Genomic DNA, 27,849 nt, shown 5'->3' with positions numbered 1-27,849 from the left:
TAGGAAACCATTAGCAGTAACCATTCAAGTACTTTCCACGGGACAAAGGTCTTCAATTAACAGACATCAAGGAATCCAGTTCTTCTGGGAGAGACCCTATCTACCAGATATTGAATACATCAGGCTCAGATAGCTTGATGTCATTAAGCATCCAATTTCTTTAATTTCCAGATTTCTGAGTCCCTCTTCACCAAGACAACATGACTTTGTCTTGTTTCCCCTACAAGAAACAAGGACAGAACAATCTAGCTAGGCAGACACTCGTGCCTTTCCTGTAATCATTTCCTTTTCATTACAAATGACTATAGAACTTTTGTGATTTATGATTTTGCTTCCCAGGTAACTTGACTACAGGAAGAACACATACTGAACTGAAGAACACAGACTAAAGAAGAAAAATTTCTGATTTGGGAGACGGGAAGTTTTAGAGTAATGCCGTGTTAGGCATCCAGGCTTCAGTTTTCATTCTCAAATGAAGTTTAGCATGAGTACAACCCTGAAGCCTGGGTCCAATTCTTACTAATATGATCTATCAAAGACTGTGAGCCTGAAAGGCTGAGACACACACTGAGGACTACATTCTCAAAGGAAATACACCCCATGTGCAGTAACAGATCCAGGTAAATGCCTACCAGTCTCCCCCAGCTGGGTAAGCTTCTGATTCCAGCAGGACCAAACCAACTGTATTTTCACCTTACAAATTCCTATACTAAAATCCCATTATATTCTCTCACAAGATGGATGGTATGAAGTAGTAAGAAATATACATATATTGGTCTCTGTGCCTGTGAGTTCCTGATATAGTTCCTGATGCTGAGCTCCTAAAACCCTTGTCTTTGGGGAGTGCTCAGAGAGTCTTATGTTCTAATATTTCTAGTTCCTGACACAGAACTCCTAGGAGCGCTGCAATTTCCTGAGTGATGAGAACATCTAACACCAAGCTCCCAAGTCCCTCTGAACCTGGGGGTGATCAGAATGCCTTTTGTTTTAATGAGGTGCCTTTTGGTGGGCTTCTACGTGGCGGGTAGAAAGAAGCTTGAATTTTCAGGTCCATCCACCATTCTCTGGAGAGGGCCAAGAAATGGAGTTAATAATCCATCATGCCTTCAGGATGAAGACTTCATACAAAGTGCCTCTAGCACAGGGTATAGAGAGACAGCTTCCAAGTGAATGAACGTATCTAAATGCCAGGAGGGTGGCACATCCCAGCTTCATGGGTCTAACACTCCTACTCGGGAGACATCTGGACTTTGCCCTATGAGCCTGACCATGTATCTGCATCCTTCATCATATCTTTTATACAATGCATTACCATAAGCTGGTAAATAAATGGACACTTGCATTTCCACAAGTTCTATGAACTACTCTAACAAATTCTCATGTCCAGGACGGGGGTTATGAGAAAGTGAACTCCTAGCTGGTCAGTCAAAAGTACCAGGAATAACCTGGGACTTGGGACTGGTATCTTAATGGGAAGGCAGTCTTGTAGGACCAAGTCCTTAAGTTGTGGGATCAGAGGTCAGCTCCAGGTAGACAGAATCAGAACTGAATCTAACTGCAGGCCGCTCAGCTGGCATCACAGAATTGGTTGGTATGGGGGGAAACCCACACATTTGGTGACCAGAAGTGAAGTATTGTGTGTGTGCAGGAGACACACAGGAGTGATTTTCCTACACAGATGGTTTCCAGTTTCTTTAGCAATTTTAAGTAAACTCCATCATCTGAAATGCTCTTAATTTTACTAAGAAAAAAAATTTTTTTTTAATTTCTTGATGCATTCAACATGGATCAGTAGGGGGTTTTTTGTTTGTTTTTTGTTTTTTAAGAATGAAGAAGAAAAAAATTCTTTTCTGTGATGACAACAGAGAGAGAAATTTCTATTTGTATTATATACTCCAGAAATGAACTCACAGGTTCTCAACAGACCTCTACAGGAAAGAAACTGACAAGGAAAAAAAATGAAGGGAAGGATTTTTCTGGCAGTCCAGTGGTTAGGACTTTGAGCTTCCACAGCAGAGGGTACGGGTTCGATTACTGGTCAGGAACTGAGAGCCCGCTGTATGGGATCCTCACAAAGTCCGGAAGCCAAAAATAAGGCTCTGGTCTAGAAGGTGACGCTACCTTTTGTACTTATACAATCCCTTCCTCCACAGTGTGAAAGGACAGCCTCAACAACTCTTGAAACTCACCTCCTAGGACTTAGCAACCACTTGTGAGCTCCCACCTCTACATCTGGTAAAAATACAGTGATGTTAGAATTTCAAACATACTGGCTTCAGTTACAAGGCGCGATAACGATACTAACTCATGGTAACTGAAACCTTTATCCCATAATCACTTTATCTTTCTCCAATTCTCAAAGGATTTTAGATTAAAACTGGCACTCTTCTGCTTTTTCCAGTCTCGGAGGCAAACAACATGAAACAATTGTCCTCCAACGAGAGTTTAATTTCTCTTTCCCCGGTTTGCCAGAAATGCCACAGGCAAGAATTCAAAACAACTAAGCATTTGCTTGAGTTTTTGCCAAGAAAACTTTCCCCTACTTCCTTGATCATACTGATTCCCTTTTTTAAAAAAATCCTCTTCCATGTGAAAACAAGTGAATAGAACCATATTTTTGCAAACGCCTGTTTTATATGTAGAATCTAACTGGGTTGACCCATTACTTCTTTCTGCGACCTCCCAGGAACCTTCATGCTGGCTGGAGCAGGGACCTCACAAGGAGATAACATTTAAAGCAATGTTTGGGCAGCAGTAACATGGGACCCAAAGGGATTGCTCTAAGGTTTTCAACAGATTAAACTATGGAATACATCCAAGGGAAAAAAATAAACGGAAATGAAAATACAATTACAGCTACCGTCAGTGCACCTGTGAAAACCAATACTGCGGGTTTCAGCCAATAGAACTGGGGTTTTGAATTTTAAATAAAGATCTCTATAACCTGGCAAGGTACTTAACATATCCCAACCTTGCTTTCCTTAACTATTAAATACCTAACACCAGAATATTTAGGAGGACTATGATGATTAAACACCATGTGTCAAATATAAAAATTGAGTGTGTATAACACAGTATAATTGAGTGTATAATAGAAAGAAAACAAGAAATGAGTTATGACTCACAAAAAAATGTAATCACAAATTAAAATTCTACCAACTATAAGCCTTTTTCATTTAACGTTTTATCACACAGAATTCACTCTCTACCAAATATTGTGTGGGTTTCTGGCATGAGCTCACAATATTCCTTCTGCCTGCAGTTTCCATCTAAATATCTTTCTATGTGAAGTCATTTCCAACCTGCTAATCTCTCCAAATCTGCTAATCTCCCCAACCTTCTGCAAGTTAAATATGTCTGTGTTCCCATCACATTGTGCTCATGACATTATTATACATATTATGGTTTAGGGAGAAGTGTGTGAACCCCAATATTTGCTACAGAATTCACTCCTGGGAGCAGAAATCCTTTCACAGCTCAATATATTCATTATCTACCAGGGACCAGTGCACGGTAGGCAATAAATAAACATCTGTGAATGTATGAATGCATGTATTAATTGTTCCTTTTTTCATCTTCTAAAAGGGGGGGAAATGTCAAACACCTCCTAAAGTGATTTCCATTTTTAATACAGATTATAACAAAAACAAATCTCTCATTTTAGTGGAAATGAGATTTAGTGGAAATTTAAATGGAAATTAAATTAGGGAGATTTAAATCAAAATTCAGTTTCCATTTAGTGGAAATTTTAGCGTATACACAGTTAACCACAGAACTGCTTCTATCACCTCGACACAATACTTACTGGCTGGAACAATGAAATCTCCATGTAACTCATAGGTCATCAGCGGCTCTGGAAGACTCCTACATGGAAAAGACAGCTCAGAATTACCAAACAGGTCAACTCTCTTTGCACTTTTTATAAAAAGGATATTCAATATGTCATGCATTTCTTTATGTGCAAAACTCTCCAAGAAATATTTTACATATCAAAAAAGATACATCATTCAAATGGATTCCTTTATTAAGTGTTATCTGCACCAGGCATTATCAAAAGCTCAAGCAGTCACAAATCCCTATCGGATCTAAGCACATAGTATTTCACATTTAATGTAGGAAAGTACCTTTATAAACATCTGATTTCATATATAAAACTTCCTTCCACAGACTAATTTATTTAAGGTCAAACATTTTATCCAACCAAATATAAACATAATATTGGCAATCACCCTAGGGCATTCATTGAAGATGCCACAAAAACTATATGGAGAAGATTAAACAAACTTAAAGAAATCAAGCCCCCTCCTCTTACATCTCTTATAAAAATATAATGTTTAATTTTGATATATGCCTATGAAACAAAGACATAAAATAAAATTGAGAACAACTTTAAAAAAATCATTTTAATTTTCTACAAAGCAGATTACATAAATAGTAGATTTCATACTGTGGTCAACAGAATGTTAGTTCAACCAACATTTATATGTATCTTAAACTTTAAAAGACCAGATCTTCAAACTCTATAAACACTTAAAGAACACTAAGATGAGTTATCAATCTGCACTCGCTTTCTGGAGGGCAATCTGGCAACATAAAAGATAAAAACTTCTTAAAACACTTAGATCATGAAGCCCAGAAATTCTTCTTCAAATGTTTTTTAAAAAATTAAAGACATATATACACACAGAAAAAAAATTTAAAACACATTCAAATCACATTCAAAATGCCAGGGATAAAGAAGGTCATTTCACACTGACAAAGAGGTCAATTCATCAAGAAGACATAACAATCCTAATTTTTTAAACAATCCTAAATGAGTTTTTTAAATTTATTAATTTATTTTGGCTGTGCCCCCATGATTTGCAGGTTCTTAGGGTTCAATCCCTGCCCTCAGTCTCGGCAATGAAAGCACAGAATCCTAATGGACTGCCAGGGAATTTGCAATAATCATAAATGTTAATGGGTCTAATAACAGGATCTTCAAAATCCATGAAGCAAAAACCGATGGAACTACAAGGAGGAAAAAGACAAGTCCACAAATGTGACCAGAGATTTAAACATCTCTCTGTTTCAGTAACTGATAAAAACAAGTAGGCAAAAATAAGATAATAAATAACAAGCAGACAAAATCAATTAGGATACAGATTTGACCAAAGCTACCAACCATCAATGTACCTAATTGGTATCAAAGCGAGAGTGAGTCGCTCAGTCGTGTCCGACTCTTTGCAATCCCATGGACTACACAGTCCATGGAATTCTCTAGGCCAGAATACTGGAGTAGGGTAGCCTTTCCCTTCTCTAGGGGATCTTCCCAACCCAGGGATCAAACCCAGGTCTTCTGCATTGCAGGCAGATTCTTTACCAGCTAAGCTGCAAGGGAAGCCCACCTAATTGGTATTCCTGTCACCTAAATGACACTGTATCCAAAATCAACAGAAAACACATTCTTTCCTAGTGCATATGGAGGACTCATCATGATAAAGATATCCTGGACCATGAAACAAATCTCAATAAATTTAAAGGGTTCAATTTATACAGGGTATTTCTGTTTACAATTAAAAACTGAATTAGACATCAGTTGCGGGGAGCCGGTGGGAGGCACTCCGCCCGTGGCAAAGGTCATGAGGAAGGAGGCTCGACATACGCAAAGGTGGGATCGAGCCTCAGGAGTCCCCCTGGAAATCCTCGACCATCTACCCCCATAACCAGAGCCTGCCTACTTTACAACTTTGTGCTGTCACCTACACCTCTGACTTTACGGGGGGCTGTCCCCCACCACCTCTTTTGGAGGAGTTAACTTAGAGCTCCAGTTAATAATAATTCCTGGGTGTGACAGGAGTGTTTCAACCTACAAACTCCTCTGAAGGTTCTCTAGCCTGCCTGACAGGCTTGTCCAGCCACATGTGATTGCTCACAGCCTCCCAACCGTTAGAGGCACGAGATGCTTTAAACCTTCTAAAACAGGTTCTTTAGAGAAGTTAGAAAACTATTAGTGTAAGTACAGTGGGCTGATTAGAAATTGTATTGGTGAAGGGTTTTTCATTTGTTGAGCCAATGTTTACGCTAAGTCTCCACATCCCCTGCCCTTATACACATTAATGAATATATAGAAGAAATAAGTATTAACCTTTGATATTAATCATGTTGGACCTTAGGCTAAGTAAATTCTTTCCTTAACTAAAACCCACTACACCCTCACCCTATAGGAATGTAACTTTATTTGGGTGGCGTCTGTTTTAAGAATAATCACCCCTGGAAAAATAAGTGTCCTGGTTGACTGACCTCTGTCACAAGGAGAGGGTCATAAATTGTCAGCAGGCCCCCTGGCCAGAAGATGATGTAACACCCCTAAGACCTCTGTATACATTTGTATGAAGCACCTGACTTTGATAAAAGTCAGGACTGCTGACCCCGCGTGACTTTTGCATAACATCTCAGTGTATAAAAGTAGACCATGGAAAATAAGAATTGGGATCAGTTTCTCGAAATACTGGTCTCCCCATGTCACTCTCTCTCTCAAACTCTGGCTGAGTCTTCATCTGGAGCGCAGAACCCGCCATGCTTACTAATTATGCCTGGGCTTCTAAGATCCGACGGGGGAGGCCTCAGTGTCTCCTCTCCTTCGGGAGAACAGGACACCTGTGGCCTACGTAAGTGGTGCAAACTTCTTGTCTTGAAGTTTTATTGGTCTCCCGTGCAAACCAAGCTACTCAGCCTCTTTTCTCCACTGAATTTTCCTACTGAGCTATCCTCATTCTATTACTCTTTACATCTCTAATTAATATCTAATTGAAGCTATTGTATCCTGATCCTCACGGATGCCATCCCCGCTTCAAATACCCTGGATCAGCAGGGGCTGGACCCCGGCAATCAGTAACAGAGATATCTTTTCCAGTCCTGTGGCCACTGCTGAGTTTTCCAAATTTGCTGGCTCATTGAGTGCAGCACTTTCACAGCATCATCTTTCAGGATTTGGAATAGCTCAACTGGAATTCCATCACCTCCACTAGCTTTGTTCGTAGTGATGTCTTCTAAGGCCCACTTGACTTCACATTCCAGGATGTCTGGCTTTAGGTCAGTACACCATCGTGATTATCTGGGTCATGAAGATCTTTTTTGTACAGTTCTTCTGTGTATTCTTGCCATCTCTTCTTAATATCTTCTGCTTCTGTTAGGTCCATACCATTTCTGTCCTTTATTGAGCCCATCTTTGCATGAAATGTTCCTTTGGTATCTCTGATTTTCTTGAAAAGATCTCTAGTCTTTCCCATTCTGTTGTTTTCCTCTATTTCTTTGCATTGATCGCTGAAGAAGGCTTTCTTATCTCTTCTTGCTACTCTTTGTAACTCTACATTCAGATGTTTATATCTTTCCTTTTCTCCTTTGCTTTTCACTTCTCTTCTTTTCATAGCTATTTGTAAGGCCTCCCCAGACAGCCATTTTGCTTTTTTGCATTTCTTTTCTGATCCCTGTCTCCTGTACAATGTCACGAACCTCATTCCATAGTTCATCAGGCACTCTATCTATCAGATCTAGGCCCTTAAATCTATTTCTCACTTCCACTGTATAATCATAAGGGATTTGATTTAGGTCATACCTGAATGGTCTAGTGATTTTCCCTACTTTCTTCAATTTAAGTCTGCATTTATTTTTATTTTTCTGGGCTCCAAAATCACTGCAGATGGTGACTGCAGCCATGAAATTAAAAGACACTTACTCCTTGGAAGGAAAGTTATGACCAATCTAGATAGCATATTCAAAAGCAGAGACATTACTTTGCCAATAGTCTGTCTAGTCAAGGCTATGGTTTTTCCTGTGGTCATGTATGGATGTGAGAGCTGGACTGTGAAGAAGGCTGAGCGCTGAAGAATTGATGCTTTTGAACTGTGGTGTTGGAGAAGACTCTTGAGAGTCCCTTGGACTGCAAGGAGATCCAACCAGTCCATTCTGAAGGAGATCAGCCCTGGGATTTCTTTGGAAGGAATGATGCTAAAGCTGAAACTCCAGTACTTTGGCCACCTCATGCAAAGAGTTGACTCATTGGAAAAGACTCTGATGCTGGGAGGGATTGGGGGCAGGAGGAGAAGGGGACGACAAGGCTGGATGGCATCACTGACTCAATGGACGTGAGTCTGAGTGAACTCCAGGAGTTGGTGTTGGACAGGGAGGCCTGGCGTGCTGCGATTCATGGGGTCGCAAAGAGTCGGACACAACTGAATGACTGATCTGATCTGATCTGAACAGAGATATCTAGAAAACCTCAAAGAAAGGAAAACTAGGAAGTACTGTGAATTAAAATGAAAATAAGACGTATCAGAATTTAAGGGATATTGGTAAAACAGTATTTGGGGGAAATTTTATACCACTAAGTACTTACGTTAGAAAAACGTCTTAAACTTTCTACCCTGAACAGCCAAAAAAAAAAAAAAAAAAGTAAATTAAACTGAAAATAAGCAGAAAAACAGAAACAAAGATCAGAGCAGAAGTCAATCAAACAGAAAACAAAACACAACAGAGAAAATAAGTGAATACAAAAACCGGTTCTAAATAATCCATAAAGTTGGTAAGTCTGCGGCTGCTCAGTACTCAGTTGTGTCCAATTCTTTTGTGACCCCATGGACTACAGCCTGCCAGCTCCTCTGTCCATGGGATTCTCTACGCAAGAATACTGGAGTGGGTTGCCATTTCCTTCGCCATGGGATCTTCCCCACCCAGGGATCGAACCCAGGGTTCTTACATCTCCTGCACCGGCAGATGGGTTCTTTACCACTAGCGCCACCTGGGAAGCCTAGCCATAATAATTAGGAAATAAAAGATAGAAAACACAAATCACCAGTCACAAGTAACAGAGGTGACTGAAGAATCACTGCCGGCTCTAAAGAAAATAAAATATTATGAAACTATTCATGCCCACAAATTCAACAGTTTAGATGAAATGGACAAATGTCTTAACAGACATAAACTATCAAAGCTCACTCCATAAGAAGTACTTACTCTGAGAAACAGCTATCCCACATCTGTTAGAGAAAATGAATTTGTAAACATCATGCCAGTAAGAAAACTCTAGACCCAGACGACTCACTGATAAATTCTACCAAACAATTAAAGAAGAAATACTACCAATTCTATGTAAATCCTTCCAGAAAGTATAAGAGGGAATACTTTCTAAGTCATTCCTTGATAGCAGCATTTACCTTAGTATTAATACCAAAATTAAAGACAAAAAGACTATAGATATTACTGATATTACTCATGAATGTAGATGCAACTATTCTACATAAAGTGTTAACAACTGGAATTCAGTAAGATAAATAAAAGGATAATACATTATGACTAAGTTGGGTTTATCACAGAAATTATTGGTTTTTTAGTCGCTAAGTCATGCCCGACTCCTCTGTGACCCCATGGACTGTGGCCTGCCAGATTCCACCGTCCGTGGGATTTTCCTGGCAAGAATACTGGAATGGGTTGCCGTTTCCTCCTTCAGGGGATCTTCCCAACCCAGGGATTGAACCCACATTTCCTGCATCGGCAGGCAAGATTCTTTACCACTGAACCACCAAGAAAGCCCATCACAGAAACGTAACTGCCTTAATATTAAAATAAAATTAATGCAACTCACAACCACCACCACCACTCTAGCAAACTAAAGAAGAAAAACTGTAAGTTCATCTCAATAGACAATTTAGAGGAGAAAGGATAGTTTTTCCCACAAATGGTACTGAAGCAACTGGATATTCACATTCAAAAGTGATCTCAGATCCATACTCTGTATCTTATAAAACAACTAACTTAAAATAGATCATAGACCTACGTGTAAAACTTAAAACTATAAAACTCCTGGAAGAAAACAAAATCTTTGTGACTTTGCATTAGGCAAAAGTACAGTCCATAGCAACTAATAAATAAATGCAACATCATCAAAAGTTTTAAACGCTCTTTGAAGGACACTTTGAAGGGAATAAAAAGACAAGCCACAAAGGTTGGAAGAAAACATTTGCAAAGCAGATATCTAAGGATCTGTATCCAAAATAACAAGATCTGGCAAGGATATAAAGGAAATGGGACTTTTGTATATCCTAAGTGGGAATGTAAAAAAAACATAGCCACTCTGGAAAGAAGCTTGTCCGTTTCCCCAAAAGTTAAATATATACCTGTCATAAGACCCAGGCACTATACTCTTAGGATTCACGCAAGAGAAATGAAAGCCTCGGTACTCAGTTGTGTCTGGTTCTTTGTGACCCCATGGACTGTAGCCTGCCAGGCTCCTCTGTGCCTGGAATTTTCCAGGCAAGAATATTGAACTGAATTGCCATTTCCTTCTCCAGGAGATCTTCCCACCCAGGGATCAAACACCAGTTTCTTGTATCCCCTGCACTGGCAGGAGGATCCTTTACCACTGGCGCCACCTGGGAAGCCTAAGTTCACTCAAAAGATTTATACACAAAGGTGTTTAGCAGCTTTATTTCTAACAGCCAAAAGCAACAAATAATGCAAGTATCTATTGACAGGTAAATGGATAAAAGAAGAAATTTGTGGTATATCCATAAAAAGCAACACCAGTTAGCAATTGGTGCTTGCTACAACATAGGTGAATCTCAAATTATACCAAGTGAAAGAACCCAGATTTTTTTTTTTACTTTTTTGGCCATGCAGCACGTGGGATCCCAGAACCCTGACCAGGGATGGAACCAGTGCCCCCTGCGTTGGAAGAGCCTAGTCTTACCCTCTGGACCACCAGGGAAGTCCAAGAACCCAGATTTTTTAAAGTACATGCTGTATGACTCCATTTATATGAAATTACAGGAAATGTCAATTAATGTATAGTGACAGAAAACAAGCCAAGTGGTTTGCCCAGGGATGAGGGAATGAGAAGAAAAGAGTCAGAGAGAGGGAATTCAAAGGGGTTTGAGGAACCCCTGATGGCAGGTTCACCATCCAGACTTTGCTGACGGCGTCACAGATGTACATGCACATCAAACCTGTCAAAAGATATTCTATGAATATATGCAGTTTATTGTACATCAATTACACTTCAATAAAACTGCTTTGCAAAACAGATGCAAAAATATATTTACAGACTATGCTCCCCCTACATTTAATTTTTTACTGAATAAATTTCACTTAGAACATTAGATAAGTGGAAGGTGTACAGTGTGTTATTTTGATAATTCATATATTGTGATGTGATAACTGATTTAGCAGTATTTATCACATCACCTAATTATAGTCCACTGTTGTTGTCTACAGTCGTTATACTGTGCATTACATCTCTGTGGCCTGTTTACCACCCTTTACAGGTCTGTCCCCTTTAACACCAGTCTCATCCTTCCACCAGGCCCCTCCAGCCACTATTTATCTTACATACAATGTACAATGCTGCAACACACACACACACACACCGACAACTGGAGACAGTGGAACTAAACCTGAAAAGCACTAGTGAAGAAAAGCTGTTCTCTGGCTTCCTCTCTCTCCCCTTCATCCCCTATACTCAAAGAAGAAAAATAAAACGAATTACACCACAGACTAAGTAAAGAAAAAGACGACGCAATCAAAACGCAAAGCTCTGGTTTTGCTTCAAAACGGGATCAAGGAGGAAGGAGGGATAAAGGAAACTGTTTATCTGTCAGAGAATGAAAGTTAAAGGGTTCCAAAAAGAAAAGAAAAGGGGGTGGGGGATGAGATCGCTTAGAAGTCCCATAGAGAGTGTTTCATTTCCAATAAAAATGAATTTGTATCTAAATATCTTCATGCTACTTACATCATTGCTGTATGTCTAGCCAAGCTATGCGGCATAAAAAAAATAAGAATTAAGTACTGGGTTTTTTTAGGTTTATTTTTTTTTAATTTTGGCTGCTCTAGGTCTTCCTTGTGGCTCGTGGGCTATTTCCGCTGGCACACGGGCTCAGTAATCACCGTTCATGGGCTTGGATGCCCTGCAGCATGTGGGATCCTAGCTCCCTGACCAGAGATTGAATCCAGAGATTGGCCCGCATCGGAAGGCGGATTCTTCACCACTAGACCACCTCGGAAACCCCTTAACTATTGTTTTATTACTGTTAACGCTGGGGAAGCAGTAATAAAAATGACAAGATTCCCACATACAACGCACTATACTGAGTCACCACATCAGTCAGCTTCTCACCCAACGTGAGACATTTTGGACACCTGGGGGCAGGGGAGGCCCTCTCGTTGTCCCAGCACTTGGGGAATTACTGGAACTCCCTGGAGGAGGAAATGGCAACCCACTCCAGTATGCTTACCTGGAGAATCCCACGGACAGAGGAGCCTGGCGGGCTACAGTCCAAGGGGTTGCAAAGAGTTGGACATGACTTGAGCGCACAAGCATGATACATTTTGTCTTTTCTATTTGGCCCCTTTTTTAAAGTCCTTATCTTTTCTGAGATACACTCAAATATTTATGAGTGCAGCAATATGATGGTTTAGAAAATCTCTAAAGTATTATCTCTAAAACGTGACAGGGAGACTGACGAAACAAGAAGTGTCGGATGTTGAAAACTGAAGAAGCACGATACTGGGACGATGAGAAGTCATTATATTCATCTTCAAGCCTATATGTTTGAAATTTTTTAAATATAAAATACGTACTATCAGTTGACTTTAACATGCTGTTGGAACCCAAATAGCATTTCCCTGAAAAATAATCCTGTGTGTTGGTTAAAAAGAACTCGTGCTGGGGAGGCAGTGCCATTTGATTGCCAGACAAAAATCAAAGTCCCCAGCAGACCCACAGCCGAGGGGCCGCAGCTGCGACCATTTCCCATTCCTTTGCTCCAAGTACTTGTCTTTCCTCTAACCTCCAGCTTTGTGATCATTCAGTTCCTTTATTTTTTCAAGGAAGGTGAATGCTCATAGAAATGTTGAACCTTCTTTGCACTCTATAGCAAATATGTGAAACTCAAAGTTCATCTTTAAAAAACACCTCATCAATTAAACGTCTTTTCAAATAGCTTTGTATCTTTGTGTCATTATCGTAAGTGTTTAACTTCACAGGGTTTACATTTAAATTAAGATATCTTCACTTTAGCCTACAACACAAAGAAAAGATTCAATGAATGTTAATAAATAGCCTTCTTCCTCACTGTTTCAGAGCATTTAATTCCGAAAACTCACATCCGCATTTCAAAACCCAAGTCTCTTCCAATTCTCTTCAGTTGAAATTGATCTGTCAGCTGATGATCAGTATGGACCACATTTCCTGGAGCATCACATTAGGTACCTCATAGTTTATACTTGCATATAAACTTTCACTTTTGAGTTGCACATGCAGAGTCAACATTGGCTGTGTGTTAGACACAGTCTGCTCTTCCCCCTGCTACCAAGAGAAGCTCACCTCAAATACTGTTTCAGGGCACTTGTTATTGTCTTCACTTCCCAATCGACAGAATTCTCCAGGTCTACCTCGTTGCAGGTCTTCACATCTAGTGAGCAAGCAAGGAAGAAACAAATATTAAAACCTGACCATTCAGAGGCCCTCTTGACTGCCTGACAATGCTTAGATTCTTAAACAGCCAAACCACAAATATTGAGTTTTGCGGTTTCCTATAAAAAACATTACATACAATTTCTTAACATATTACAAGCCATGTTCTATTCTCAGACATTTCTAGCACGTCAGAAAATCTGTAGTGGAGATCAAAGTAAAAGGGTAAGGGTTGGGCTAGGAGTATGGAAGATCTTAAAAAAGCATTTCAGTATTCACAACTGCAAAGCATAGATCGCTATTACTACTATTATTATAAGATGCTACTCAGCAGCCATGGCTTATAGCATGTGACATACGAAGTGCCTACATATCTGAACTTGCTTCGGGTGGCATTATTGTTATCACACTGTGTTATGACAGGGGAAACAGCACCCTTAATGTTAAAATTACTATGAGAAGATCAACAACTCAGTGGAGAAGAAGGAAGCTAAGTCTGGCCCACACGTCTAAGGTTTGCACTCATCATACTATCTCTCCAAAGACTAATATATGATCAACCAAAACAGAAATACGATGACACACAAATTTAAAAAGGCTTTTATGAGTAATCTTTCCTATTAACGTTACAATTTATACTCTCATCCAGGAGGTATTTATTAGAAGCCGCTACAAAACATTTCTGACATTCATGCTAAATTGGTTTTCTTTGTCCTGAAATTAATTAATAATGTGTTTCTTCCAAATGCCCTTTCAAATACCTAGTAAGCTCTAAAGACATAAAACATGCACTAAAAAAAAAAACAAGAAGAGTTGAAGGCGAAGGGGCAGGAGAGGGAGGAGGAGATTGATTTTGATTGGAAAAGGAAAGTCAGTTCTGAAATTTAAAAAAAAGGATGGTGGGAAAAGCAAGCATTCTGAGTGTGGTGGCATCTCTGAGCCTCGGAAGGATGTGACCCAGTAGCAGGGAAGAGAGTGCATCAAAGGATCACATGCCTAGGCTTAAGTCCCGCTGCAAACCTGACCAGCTTCATCACTCCAAGTCAGTTCTAACCTATCTGAAGGTCAGCTCTTCCTGCGCTCAATGGAGGTGACATAAACACTCTATTGAGAGCATCAAAGTCAATCAGGGCTGTATGCAGACTTCCATGAATCATTAAATGTGCAGGTAATCACCACAGCTGAGTCACCAAAAGTATAAGCATTCTACCCAAATAGAGAAGCAGTAAATGGGTTATGATGAATGACATCAGTCAATCAACAGAAACTGCTTTGAGTTTCTATACTCCGACCATGCAAAGGAGAAAATAAGAGATTTGTGAAAGAGACTTATTTCTCCCTCACTCCAGAATGTTTCAACTAAGATTCCCCAAAAAACTAGTTGTTTCAGGGTTTTTCTCCTTCATTGTACTATATTTGTCTAAATATGCAAGGCAACACTTTGTTGGTATACCCTTTCCAAATTAAAGCTCAAAAAAGAAAATCCTGTTCAAACGGAACAGTGCATTAAGTCACGCATGCCACTTAAAAGAAAAAGGATGTGTGACAACACAATGCTATGCTCAAATTTTTTGAAAATAAAGTAAAACAGGAAGTGATGGTTATTTCACAGCCGTAACATCAGATATATGAAGTCAATTACTCAAAAGTCTAGAGACTTTTTAAAGCACTTCAACAGCTCTTGATTACAGCAACTGACAGCAAGATGCAATAAACTACAACAATGGCAATTGACACTGATCACATTTTGATCGGTTCCTACAATTCAGAACTCATTTGTTACTGCGCTTGTCAGACAAGCCACAGATACATTCAAGAAATCAAATTACGCACCCTGATTAAAGGTGCAATCCTTTATAACTAGGACTAAATAATTCTGCTCTAAAGGCTTTGCCAACCAATTACTGCAGTAACTGAATATTCTCTCTCTCATTAAATCAATTATTTAAATCTCATACAAGTCAGATAACATTTTCAATCAACTTGCTACCAGCAAATCACCATTTTAAAATCCAGGAGGCTTCGAAAGGAAATCTTTCACTTTCAGCTTTTGACGATTATTCTATATTTTGAGACTCATAGTCTTTCTATGGGAAAATAAGCCACCTTTTGCATTTATGGAATAAAAAGGAGCTGTCACAATAGAAACCAATGACTACGTGGTGTCCATGGTATTACTCCTCCATTAAATTTTCACTGTTTTCAAATAACTCAATCACCCATCCCTAGCAGCTCTTGACAATCTGTGGATGCACTGGGACTAGATAAATTTGTTAGTAACTTATTTGGGATTCAAACTTAAAAATGCATTTAGAGGGTTCAATTAGAATATATGTTCTACTATAAATAAGGTAGAAATTCTGTTTCTTCTCTGGCCAAGGAATATTGCACCACATGGATTAGTTTAAAACCTAGACTAGTAAGCAGAGACACAAAGAGTTGACTTTTTATTTGGATAGATGTTTCGTAATTACATAACCAGTGGTCATTTTTCTTTTTGAAACTGGAAACTTGCAGCCCAGCCCGAAGTGCTGACATCTTACTGGACACTGACTTGGGTCCTAAAGTACTTGAAGATGCACAGTGACTGAATGAGTTTTGAGAATATTCTTTATAACCCAAAACCAGAATCTTTTTCAGCTCCATTAGTTTGCTTTTCCCCTCAACCTATGTGAAAAGTTGTCCTACAAACAAAGTAAGCAACACAATAGGCTTATGGTAAAAACAACTCCAAATCAGTTTGATTTCTGGCTTTCTGTGGTTCTGTGTCTTAAATAAATAAAATCACCCAGCCGTTTCTGCAAATTAAATTTAGAAACAGAAGATTCACCAGCACACACAAGCTACCACTGATTTCCCCAGCACCGCTGCTCTCACTCCACCGTGGAGAAGGAAGCCCACGGGACAACTGTAACTCAGCTCGGTTCCAGCCTCCCGATAGTGACCGCAGCCCATCTGTTACATCCTCACCCCACTTACTAAAACACCATGACTCACCCAAAGACACCTCATCTGCTGTTTCTCCTTGCCTTTCCCAACTGCCTCAAGTTTCTCATAAAAAACAAACCAACCAAAAAACTAACAGACTATGTGTGCCCCCTCTATTAGAGAAAAAAGAAGAGGAAGAAGGAGGAAAAGAAAAACACGTGTAAGGTGAAGGCAGGCACTGAGGCATGTGTTTGTGGAACCTGAAGAAGCGTGGTCTGAGGGGACGCTGGGAGGCTGCTGCAAAACTCAGCAGCCTGCAACCTTCTGCCCCGGGAAGGACCAAGACAAACAACTCTCCTCACGGGGAGGGGGGGGGGGGGAGCTTCCCCCTCCCTACCTCACCTGGAGGAGTAAAACAATGTATCTGTTTAGAGGGCCTTCTATGGTCAACTGCCATCAGGATTTCATGGGTGGTGGAGAGAGGAGAAGGAAGGGGAGAGGCAAACAGGAATGGGGAGGGGAGGATGGAGAGGAAGAGGAGGAGGAGGAAGGAGAGAGAAATACTTCCCTCTGTTGCAATCTTAAATGTGAAGACTGCAAACATACCCAAGAGAGACAAGCAGAGAAATACATGCAAGATATTAAGCATGCACCCTTAGAAATCATCACAAACGTTTATTAGCACAGGAATATTTAAAAAGTGCAGAAAATATTTTAAACACAAAAGTATTTTATGTAAAAATGGAAATAATAGAAAAATAATAGCAAAGTATATGACTGGTTCTTAAGAATGACAAAGAACCAGGACAAAGGGAAAAAAAAAAAAAACCCACAGAAATTCCTGTCAGAAAATATAAAACTTAGGACTTTTTCTCAGATTCTTAAGAAGTTATATTAGTCTTCATTTCTGCAAAGAAAAAATGCATTATGAACAAAAACACTTTGAAAACAATCAAATTTGAAATAAATATTATCTAGAGGAACAGAAATTTAAAAAAATAACTGCCTAAAAATGTTAAAACTTAGTAAATCTGAGGAAGGGTTATCATGAGACGCCGTTGTACGATAGCTGCAATTTTTCTGTAGGCTTGAGATTATTTCAAAATTAAAAAAAAAATTGTTTTTTAAAAATAATCGGATACATATTTTTAAAAAATAACTACCTAATATCACAAACAGACAAAATTAACAATAAGTTATACGAGGGAAAAACAGATTGGTACGATAGAGCAAAGTTAAAAATCTGGCAGACTCACCCAATTTTTTCTCTTTAACACATATAACTTTGAAACAGTGTAGAGAGGTTGGGAAAAGTTGTAAAGAAAAAAATATCTATGGGATAGAATGTACACAACTATTCAGAAATTCTAAAATTCTTTTTCTGAAAAAGCATAAATTAGTTCAATTTTTACACTTGCTGAATCAGCAAGAAAGGAAAGAAACATCATAAGGCCATCTTGAAATTCATTTGAAAACAGTGAATGAATCTAAGAACTAAAGTTTGAGTTGGTAACACAAAGTAACAAAAAATGATGTTAATGCTAATAAAAATCCAAAGTTTGTGACTGACCAACTTAAAATTCATACTGGGAATTATTTAGAGATGAAGTAAAATAAATTTATCCAGTACTGTTCCCTTAAATGCTTTACTTAATATGAAAAATAACAAGTCAGTATCTTTCTCTTGTGTTAATTCTCTGATTTTCTCTGATGGCAGAATAATATTACTGAAAACACAGCATTTCTTTTGCCAGCAACTTAAATGTGGTGGTGTCACGCTTGTGTCCTGGACTTCTCTACCCTGAGTCTCATGGAAAGTGAAAACAGTTTTCCAGGTCATGAATTTTTAAGGGTTTAGATATTTTAAACACCTTGCAAGTTAAGGGCTGTCTTGGGACATTTCCCACAAGCACAGCAAAGTGCCACCCAGGTCTAGGGGTGCTGATGATCATGTGGGCTTTTATGAGATTAAGAACAAATTTGGAGGCAGCTTAACACCTCAGGGTGACCACAGGGACACGCACTTGTTCGAGCTGCCCTTGAACATGAACAAGAAGATAGTAAAATGACCCTAGGATCCTTATGACCCATTCACTGCCAAGTGGGCCTTTCAGCCAAATCTCCCTTTCTGATACCAACAAAGTCTTCCAGTTCTAATCACTATAACACCATCTTGGAAATGAGAGAAGTGTTTCTAATTTTAAAATTAACTAAAAGCAGATGCTGTTGTCCCATTAAACTCTGCCAGCTGCTACTGAACCACTGGCAACCTGAGTCTATTTAATTTGGAGCCCACTAATGGTAAAAAGGAAAATCTGACTGCCAAAACTGCACACCCAAGTTAAACCAGAGAGGCAGAAAATGAAAACAGCTCATGAAAAGCGAATGTATTCTAATAAGGCTCTTCCAAGTGATGACGAGCCATTTTTCCTGTGGTTAATATCTAAAAAAAGGGTTGTTGCTTATTAAATCCTGAATTCAAACACAGCCAAACGAGCAATGCTATCTGTAACACCCCAGTTGATTTTATGCAGCTCGGTTCAAGCTTCCTCAAAGTGAGCCTTTGCAACACTTTAAGAGGCAGACAGGTTTAAATGCATTGATAAAACACCTGAGGGTACTGTTAATATTGATTAAAGTGAGATAGCAAATTAATTAATATTTAGCAAGGTCATAATGACAGATCGGTTTGACACATGGGCCCTGAAGCCTGATGAGTTCTCATCACCCCCCAGGAGGTAGCCTGCTTGGGGCCGGGGTGCAGGGAGAAGTGGGGCCTTTTACAGGTGGCACCGAGCTGACAGCAGAGTGTAATGTAAAAGCACTTTGTCATTCGCATAATGTCTGGGGTAATGAAATGAATTCACTTTCTGGCTTCCTCTTGTCTGCGGTGCCAAAGAACACTGTGTTATCAGCACAGATGGAGAAGGCATGGTTCTGGAGAAGAGCCTGATACAAACAAGCCAGTGTGAATACCAATGAATCCCTGAGAATCAGACCCTCGCTGTCGAGTGACAGCTGGGGAGCTCCAGAAAAACGAACGCGTCCCTGTGGTCTTGTCCAACCAAATGTACTGTCAAGACTGCACAGGCAATTTGGAAGCCAGGCGAATCAGAAGCCTGGCTTTTCCTTCCCTGGGAGAAGCAAGCAGAAGACATTCACCCGTGAGCTGTCTTCTTTTCTTCCTCCCTTTCTTAGTAAGAGAGGCCTGAGCAAACACTAATCGACTTATCTGAGCCAACTCTGCTCAGGAGAAAACTCCTGGAGGCAGTAGAACAGAATGGATTTCTGAGTTATGTTACTATGAAACATTAAGTTATAAAGTCAACGAACATCAACAAGTAATGCATGGAAAATGATTAGAAAAGAGGCATACCCATCAACATACTCAGAAGTCTCTGGACCTTTGAACTCACCCCCACAACTCTATACAATCCTTGGTCGTTTATACCTATTGGAAGAGAAAAAATGTTAGCAAAATACAGACATTCAAATCTGAAAAGCTGTCGACACACAGTTGCACACAGAATTCTTGCTAGCTCACGTTCACAGCATTCCTGCTGCCTATAAAAATAATGTTTGACAAGAGTGTTTACCAACTTGTCTTAGCAGCTTGGTATGCAAGAGTTACAGCTGGAAAAAAATAAAACAAAGTTCCATGTGGACAAAATGTAAGGAGTAAGCAGTAAGTGAAAAAACACTGGCTAAGCGGTCGTCACACACACCAATGCAATTTGTAAAGATGCACTGTATCTCTCGCATTTCCCGTGTTTAGGTATTCTTGAGATTGTTCTTGACAAGTTTTAGCCTTTATAAAAATAATATGGTGCTGACTGGTACACAGAAAGAAATGGTTTGGATGATTCTTGAAGACCAAGGAAATCACTTAATCCGAAGTAAGGCAAAATTTGTTTTCTTTTGTGTTTCCTTTAGGGCAGTACATGCATTGTCCAGAGAAACACTAAAACTCCAAATGAGGATCACATCAAAATTATATATCAAAATGAAACAAATCACTGCATTCTCCCTCTGTGGAGACCTGGAAACAAAGTATCTCCAAGTACAACAGACAAGAAATAAAGGCAAGAAAATGTATCAGCAAATGAACTCAGTATGTTGGACACATGATTGTTTGAATTCTGATGTGAACAAGGCAATTGAAAAAGGACATTTTTTAAGCAATCAGGAAACGTGGAGTGGCATTAGGGTTATGTAAGAAAATGTCTTTATTGTTCATGTTGCATATTGAAAGGAGTAAGAGTAATCTATCTTAGTTTTGCTTGAAGGAGGAGGAAGGGAAAGATGAGGAGACTAGTAAAATCTTGAAAATTTTTGAGTCTGCACAAGAATGCAGGAGTTCATTGTACCCTCTACCTTTTCTGGGCTTGAAATTTCCATAATAAAATCACGACTTCCAAAAAATGTGATTTAATATCTTTATTTCTTAAAAGAGGTGAAACTCTGTGTGTTTATTTTCTGTACCACAAATGCTAAAACTAACAAGAACTGGACTGGCTGGCCAGGAGACCACGGCTCTAATCCACCAAGTTTCCAAAACAAAACACCGTACCAAAAAGGCCAAGGGACCCAAGGGAACTTTCTCTTTTTTTTTTTGGCCCCCCTGTATGGTGACAAGTGTACCAGCCAGAGTCTAAAGAACTGGATTCAAGTCACAGCCCAGTCACTCCTGAGTTCTGAGACCCAGGGCAGGCCAGGAACCTTCTCTGAGTCTCGACGCTGCCTCCGAGGTCAGGAGAGTGTCTCTCCCCATGTACTAACTAGCATGGTGGTACAGGCCAGGTCTCTTGGCCTTCCTTAATTAATAGAAATTGACTAAGGCCAGACAAGAAATTCAGGCAAGGCTTTACTGGGGCCCCTGCTGTAGTATGGGGGAGCAAGAACAAATAACAGGTTCCCCAGCTCACTGCCCGAGGTGGGGGGAGAACCGGTTCCTTACACAGGCGTGGGCCCAGAGGTTGGGTTGGGGGGTGGCTTAGGTGGTCTGCCCACCCTTTTGGTGGCCATGTGTGCAGAGGGGCGTGTGCTTTTGCTTCCTGGCTCTTCAGAAGTGGCAGTTGGATTTTTTTGGTCTTTCTGTATCTTGTTGCCCATGATTTGTGCCAACTGAGCATGCATGCAGTTATTTTTAGTCCCTTACAGTTTCTTTGAGCTGAAGCTCCAATACTTTGGCCACCTGATACAGAGCCGACTCATTGCAAAAGACCCTGAAGATTGAAGGCAGGAGGAGAAGGGGACAACTGAGGATGAGATGGTTGGACGGCATCACCGGCTCGATAGACATGAGTTTCAGCAAGCTCCTGGAGACGGTGAAGGACAGGGAAGCCTGGCATGCTGCGGTCCAGGGGGTCACAAAGAGTTGGACACAATTGAGTGACTGAACAACAACAGTTTCCTTGTATTTGACAAAGACAAATACAATGTTTCTTTGTCTCAAGGAGACATTTGTCCAGGTACAAGCATTGCAGCAAAGGGTCCCAGGTCCCAGTCTGTCTTACTGGGAGAACACAAATGATACCTACATGTGCCCTGCTTATTATAACACACTGCATACATCATGCTCCATTAGTCCTTACAAAAATGAGGATTTCTGTTCCTTCTGTTTCACTTTTTGGCCTTTATTTCTCCTTGTGTGCATGCTCAGTTGATCAGTCATATCCAACTCGTTGTAACCCTAAGAACTGTAGCCCGCCGGGCTCCTCTGTCCTTGAGATTCTCCAGGCAAGAATACTAGAGTGGGTTGCCATTTCCTCCTCTGGAATATCTTCCCGACCCAGGGATCGTACCTGAGTCTCCTGCATCTCCTACATTAGCAGGCGGATTCTTTTACCACTGAGCCACCTGGGAAACCCTTACGTCTCCTCACTCTGCTTCAAATTTCTGAATGTCCTGTTTGTCTGTTACGTGTCCCCTGAAATTCATATGTTGAAGTCCTAAACCTCAGTATCCCAGAATGTGACAGTTTTGGTAACTAAAGTCTTTAAAAGAGGTGGTTAAGTTAAAACAAGGTCACGAAGGCGGGTCCTGATCCAATAAGACTGGTGTCCTTATAAGCAGAGGTCAAGCCTCAGACACACAGAAGGAAGACAATGTGGAAACGGAGGGAGAAGACAGCCGTCTGCAAGCCCAGAGGAGGGGCTCTCAGGAGAAACCAGCATGACAACACGCCGTCCCGGATCTCCAGCCCCGAGAACTATGAAAAAAGAAATTTCTGTGGCTTAAGACCCCCAGTCTGTGGTCCTTGAGTATGGCAGCCCCAGTAAACAGACACACCTTCTTTCTGGATTTCCTCTAGAGCTCGAAGAACCAGGGTGGCCAAGGCTGGCCCTTCAGTCTCTACACAGATGTTCAGAAGGCTCAAGAATCAGAGTAGCCAAGAGGCACCTTTGTGATAGGAAATGCTGAGAGTGGAGAAAAATGCACATCAGCCCTGCCAAGAGTTAGGAACACTCAAAAAACACAAAAATCAGAGCTTGAGCCTGCCAGAGGAAAAAAGACCAGGCCTCACTCCTTCCTTCTCCTAGAGGCTAGAAGGCTATGTCCAGAGAGTTTGAAATACCAGAGCATTTTTTTTTTTTCAACACTCCTCTATTTAAGAAACCTAAAATAGTTTGGCCTCAAAGCCAGAAGCCAAAAGAGCAAGTCATATTCTGCAGACTAACATGCCCCTCTGAGAAGTGCCTGACAAACGTAGAGAAATAAAGTAAGAATGTTATTTCAGCAACAGTCATCACTCTGTGCTGCTAATTATGATCAGATAATTGATCAAGTTCACATTCATCAACCCAAGAGAAGGAGAGTTAATTTGCTAATGCATAATGAAAGGTGCATGGGGGAATTAATCCTACTCAACATTTTTTTTACTTTTTTAAAATAAATTTAAATAAACCCTGTACAAAAGCAACTTGGAAACAGCACATGGACCATGTATACTCCAGTCATGCAGAATTTTCTGTTTCTTGTCACATTGTCCTTAAAAGCTCTGGACTAAATAATCAGAAAAACTATACCTATGAGCACACGCATGATGTACAAAACACATCGTATAATTCAAAGACTATCAGTTCAGTTCAGTCGCTCAGTCGTGTCCAACTCTTTGCAACCCCATTAATTGCAGCACACAAGGCCTCCCTGTCCATCACCAACTCCCAGAGTTCACCCAAACTCATGTCCATCGAGTCGGTGATGCCATCCAGCCATCTCATCCTCTGTCGTCCCTTTCTCCTCCTGCCCCCAATCCCTCCCAGCATCAGAATCTTTTCCAATGAGTCAACTCTTCACATGAGGTGGCCAAAGTACTGGAGTTTCAGCTTTAGCATCATTCCTTCCAAAGAAATCCCAGGGCTGAGCTCCTTTAGAATGGACTGGTTGGATCCAGTTCAAGGGACTCTCAAGAGTCTTCTCTAACACCACAGTTCAAAAGCATCAATTCTTCGGCGCTCAGCTTTCTTCACAGTCCAACTCTCACATCCATACATGACCACTGGAAAAACCATAGCCTGGACTAGACGGACTTTTGTTGGCAAAGTAATGTCTCTGCTTTTCAACATGCTATCTAGGTTGGTCATAACTTTCCTTCCAAGAAGTAAGCATCTTTTAATTTCATGGCTGCAGTCACCACCTGCAGTGATTTTGGAGCCCAAAAAAAATAAAGTCTGACACTGTTTCCACTGTTTCCCCATCTATTTCCCATGAAGTGATGGAACCAGATGCCATGATCTTCATTTTCTGAATGTTGAGCTTTAAGCCAACTTTTTCACTCTCCTCTTTCATCAAGAGGCTTTTTACCAATCCAAATGTCAAGTCATAGGATTTTTACAACCTCTGCAACTTCTTTCCAAATTTCTCTCTTCCAGCCAGAGGGATCACTATTTCTCATCACTAAGTATTAGAATTTTGAAAATTTTCTTTAACTTCTTCCCTTTCACTTTCCGAATTCAACAGACCAATGTCTGCATTTTCTTCACACTTCGGACTAACCTCTGTTTCTTCAACATGGCCTTGAATTTGATGACTGTATGTTGAGCACCCCTAATAGGGACACACATAACCATAATCCATTCTGAACACCATCATTTTTTTCTTTTTATTTTTCAAGTGACTTTGATTATTTTAGGTCTTTCCCATCAACACTTAAGAGTAAGTCATCAAATTAAGTCCAAATTCCTCAGCTGAACAAGCATGTAAGGCATAGACACATAACTCTTCATAACGAGCCTCACCTCACCAACCCACAATTTATTGTAGAATATTCATCTGTATCAGAATAGACCCCTGACTATAACCCACAAAAAAACAAATTCATCCCCTCCTCAGGCCCAAGTCCCCTCTGAGGGAGAAGTTCTTCCCTTTCTCTTCATTAATGACTCATCTGCCAAATATGTATTCATCAAATACACAGTGGGTGAAATTCTAGCTGCCCAAGAGTCAACAGGGAGCAAGATAAAGTCCCATCCAGAACTTCAAACTAGAAAAAAAAAAAAAAAAAAACCCACCTTTTTTCTGTCACTGGCACATAGTGATATTTCCTTGAATTAAAAATGTTATCTGTTTTGAACTTATGTATTCTTTTTCCATCATTTTTTCCTATTGTTCTATAGTTCACTTGTAATGTTGTATTTGTTTCAACCATACAGCAAATTCACTCAGTTATGTGTATGTATGTGTGTGTGTGTATGTATTCTTTTTCAGATTATTTTCCATTCTAGGTTATTACCAGATACTGACTATAGTTCCCCGTTCCATACGGTAGGTCCTTGTTGCTTATCTAATTTATATACAGCGGTGTGTATCTGTTAACCCCAAACTCCTAATTCATCTCCCCCACCACCACCATCTCCTTTGATAACTATTAAGTTTGTTTCTATGTCTATGAATTTTTTTCTGTTTTGTAAATAAGTTCATTTGTATATTTTGGACTCCATATACAAGTGGTATTAGATGATAGTCGTCTTTCTCCAACTGACCTGCTTCACTTAGTATGATAATCTCTAGGTCTCTCCACGGGGCTGCAGACGGCATCACATTTTATGGCTGAGTGATATTCCACTCTACATATGAACCATGTCCTCTTTATCAATTCATCTGTCAACGGGCACTAGGGTTGTTTCCATGAGTCAGCCATTATAAACTGTGTTGCTATGAACACTGGGGTCCAGGCGTCTTTTCTGAATTAGAGTTTCATCTTTTCTAGACGTATCCCCAGGAGTGAGACTGATGGGTCATATGGCAGCTCTAATTCTAGTCACAGTTTTCTTTAAGGACCCTCCATACTGTTCTCCATAGTGGGTGCACTAATTTAGATTCCTAACAACAGTGTACGAGGCTTCCTTTTTCTCCACACCCTCTGACAGTCCCTTTTTCTGAATTTGACTTATAATTAATTCCTTCTAACATTTGATTACATTTAAAATAAGCCCAAATTCTCCCATTCACAATTCCCAAAATCAAACATCTGAATGCCTGACATCAGGTTACTTTGGTCTGCTTTTTCCCCAGTCAGTATGAATATTCATATGTCACTATGTTAAAAGTAGTTTCTACACCAAACCTGCCTAAAGATGCTATATGCTCAACAATGTATGCCCCATACCACCTTTTCTCAAACACATCCACCTCAGAATTCTCAGATTAAGAACTGTGGACCTGTGTTCCTCCATCTCTCCCCAAATATGTAGACATATTACCTTGAAAAATAGTAGGTTAGCTTTGGTTTGGGGTTTTTTGGTGTGTTTGCTTTCAATAGCCTTCACGGTGCCTTGCATAGACTAGTTGAGGATGGAATAGTATACCTAGGTTGAATTGACTTGAAATTAATTTAGAATTACAGATATAGATTGGACTTGGCCTAAAATAGACATTACACCTAGGAACTAAAAATTCAAATATCCAAGGTATTAATAAACAAAACAACTCTCAGAATGGAAGTAAATATTTGCAAATGAAGTGACTCAAAAGGGATTAATCTCCAAAATATATAAACAGCTCATGAAGCTTAATATCAAAAAAGCATCAAAAAATAGGTGGAAGATTTAAACAGACACTTCTCCAAAGAAGACATACAGACTGCTAAAAAGTGAAAAGATGCCCAACTTCACTAATTATTAGACAAGAGCAAATCAAAACTACAATGAGTATCACCTCACACAGTCAGAATGGCCATCTTCCAAAAAAAAAAAATCTACAAACAATAAATGCTGGAGAAGGTATGGAGAAAAGTACAACCTCCCACACTTGGTGGGATGGAAACTGTTAGAGCAGCTATGGAAAACGGTATGGAGGTTCCTTCAAAAACGAAACTTAGAGCTACCATATGATCCAGCAATCCCACTTCCGGGCATATATCCCTAGAAAATCATAATTCAAAAAGATGCATGTGCCCTGATGCTCACTGCAGCACTGTTTACAATAGTCAAACATGGAAGCAACCTAAATGTCAGGGAAGAGATATAGAGGAACAGATATAGATGTGGTACACATATACAATGGAACGCTACTCAGCCATAAAAAGGACAAAATAATGCCATCTGCAGCAACATGGATGGACCTAGAGATTGTCATACTGAGTGAAGTGAGGCAGAAGAAGACAAATTTCATTATGATACTGCTTACATGTGGAATCTTTAAAAAGGGTACAAATGAATTTACAAAACAGCTACAGGTGTAGAAAACAAATTAATGGTCACGAGGGGTGAGTGAGAGGAGGGATAAATTGAAAGATTGGGACTGACATATACATAGTACTATATATAAAATAAATATCAATAATAATAAGGACCTACTGTACACCACCGAGAACTCTACTCAACACTCTGTAATGACCTATAAGGGAAAAGAATCTAAAAAAGTGTGACTCTACATATATACATAACGGATTCACTTTGCTATACACCCGAATTGAACACAACATCGTAAATCAACTATACTCCAGTAAAAAATCTTAAGAAAAACCCGAGGTATTCCAACTTTTCCAGCATATCAAAGCTCATTGACAGCTGTCATTACCACAATCCTTTCTAACGTTTAACAAAAACCTGGAATCTCATCAGAGTATTTACAGGCCAACAGCTTTTTTTTTTTTTTAATAAATCAGATTGGTTCTGACCAGTAGCAAAGACAAGGGGAGTGCTCTCCAGTTCACTGACGAGCAGCCGATGACAGCTGTCCCCGGGTACAGAGGCCGAGGTGAAATCTCACTCGTCTCCCTTCCCGCACCTGCCGCCGCCAATCTCACACAGCGCTGTCAGCGAGCACTGCCCACGCCTTCCTGAAGGAGAGGGGCAAGCAGCAGCAATGAGTCAGGCCTCATCATCCCCTCTGTCTCACTGCTTCCCTCTCCAAATGGTCAGCTCCAGCAAACACTCACACGGCACTCAGGAACCCCAGAGGGCAACCCAGAGGCCCTGGAGGTGGGCTGGAGAATCACAGGAGAAAAGAAGATGCTTCACTTGACAACC

The 27,849-nt window shown here is 40.1% G+C and overlaps 1 protein-coding gene across 8 annotated transcripts in view; it reads right to left on the bottom strand.

The window, feature by feature from the left end:
* Positions 1-27,849, bottom strand: part of ARHGAP10 (Rho GTPase activating protein 10) — a 385,067-nt gene that overhangs the window by 127,128 nt on the left and 230,090 nt on the right. For all 8 annotated transcript variants that reach the window (XM_045163178.1, XM_044930651.2, XM_044930650.2 and 5 more), the window contains 3 exons: positions 19,752-19,826; positions 13,358-13,445; positions 3,806-3,864 (listed from right to left, as the gene is read on the bottom strand). In XM_045163178.1, the coding sequence (XP_045019113.1) occupies positions 3,806-3,864; positions 13,358-13,445; positions 19,752-19,826 (222 nt within the window). The remainder of the gene's footprint in view (positions 1-3,805; positions 3,865-13,357; positions 13,446-19,751; positions 19,827-27,849) is intronic.

This window comes from Bubalus bubalis, chromosome 17, assembly GCF_019923935.1.
Source record: "Bubalus bubalis isolate 160015118507 breed Murrah chromosome 17, NDDB_SH_1, whole genome shotgun sequence".
Lineage (NCBI taxonomy): Eukaryota > Metazoa > Chordata > Mammalia > Artiodactyla > Bovidae > Bubalus > Bubalus bubalis.
Note: the sequence above shows the minus strand (reverse complement) of the source record. Positions and strands in the feature narration are given on the sequence as shown.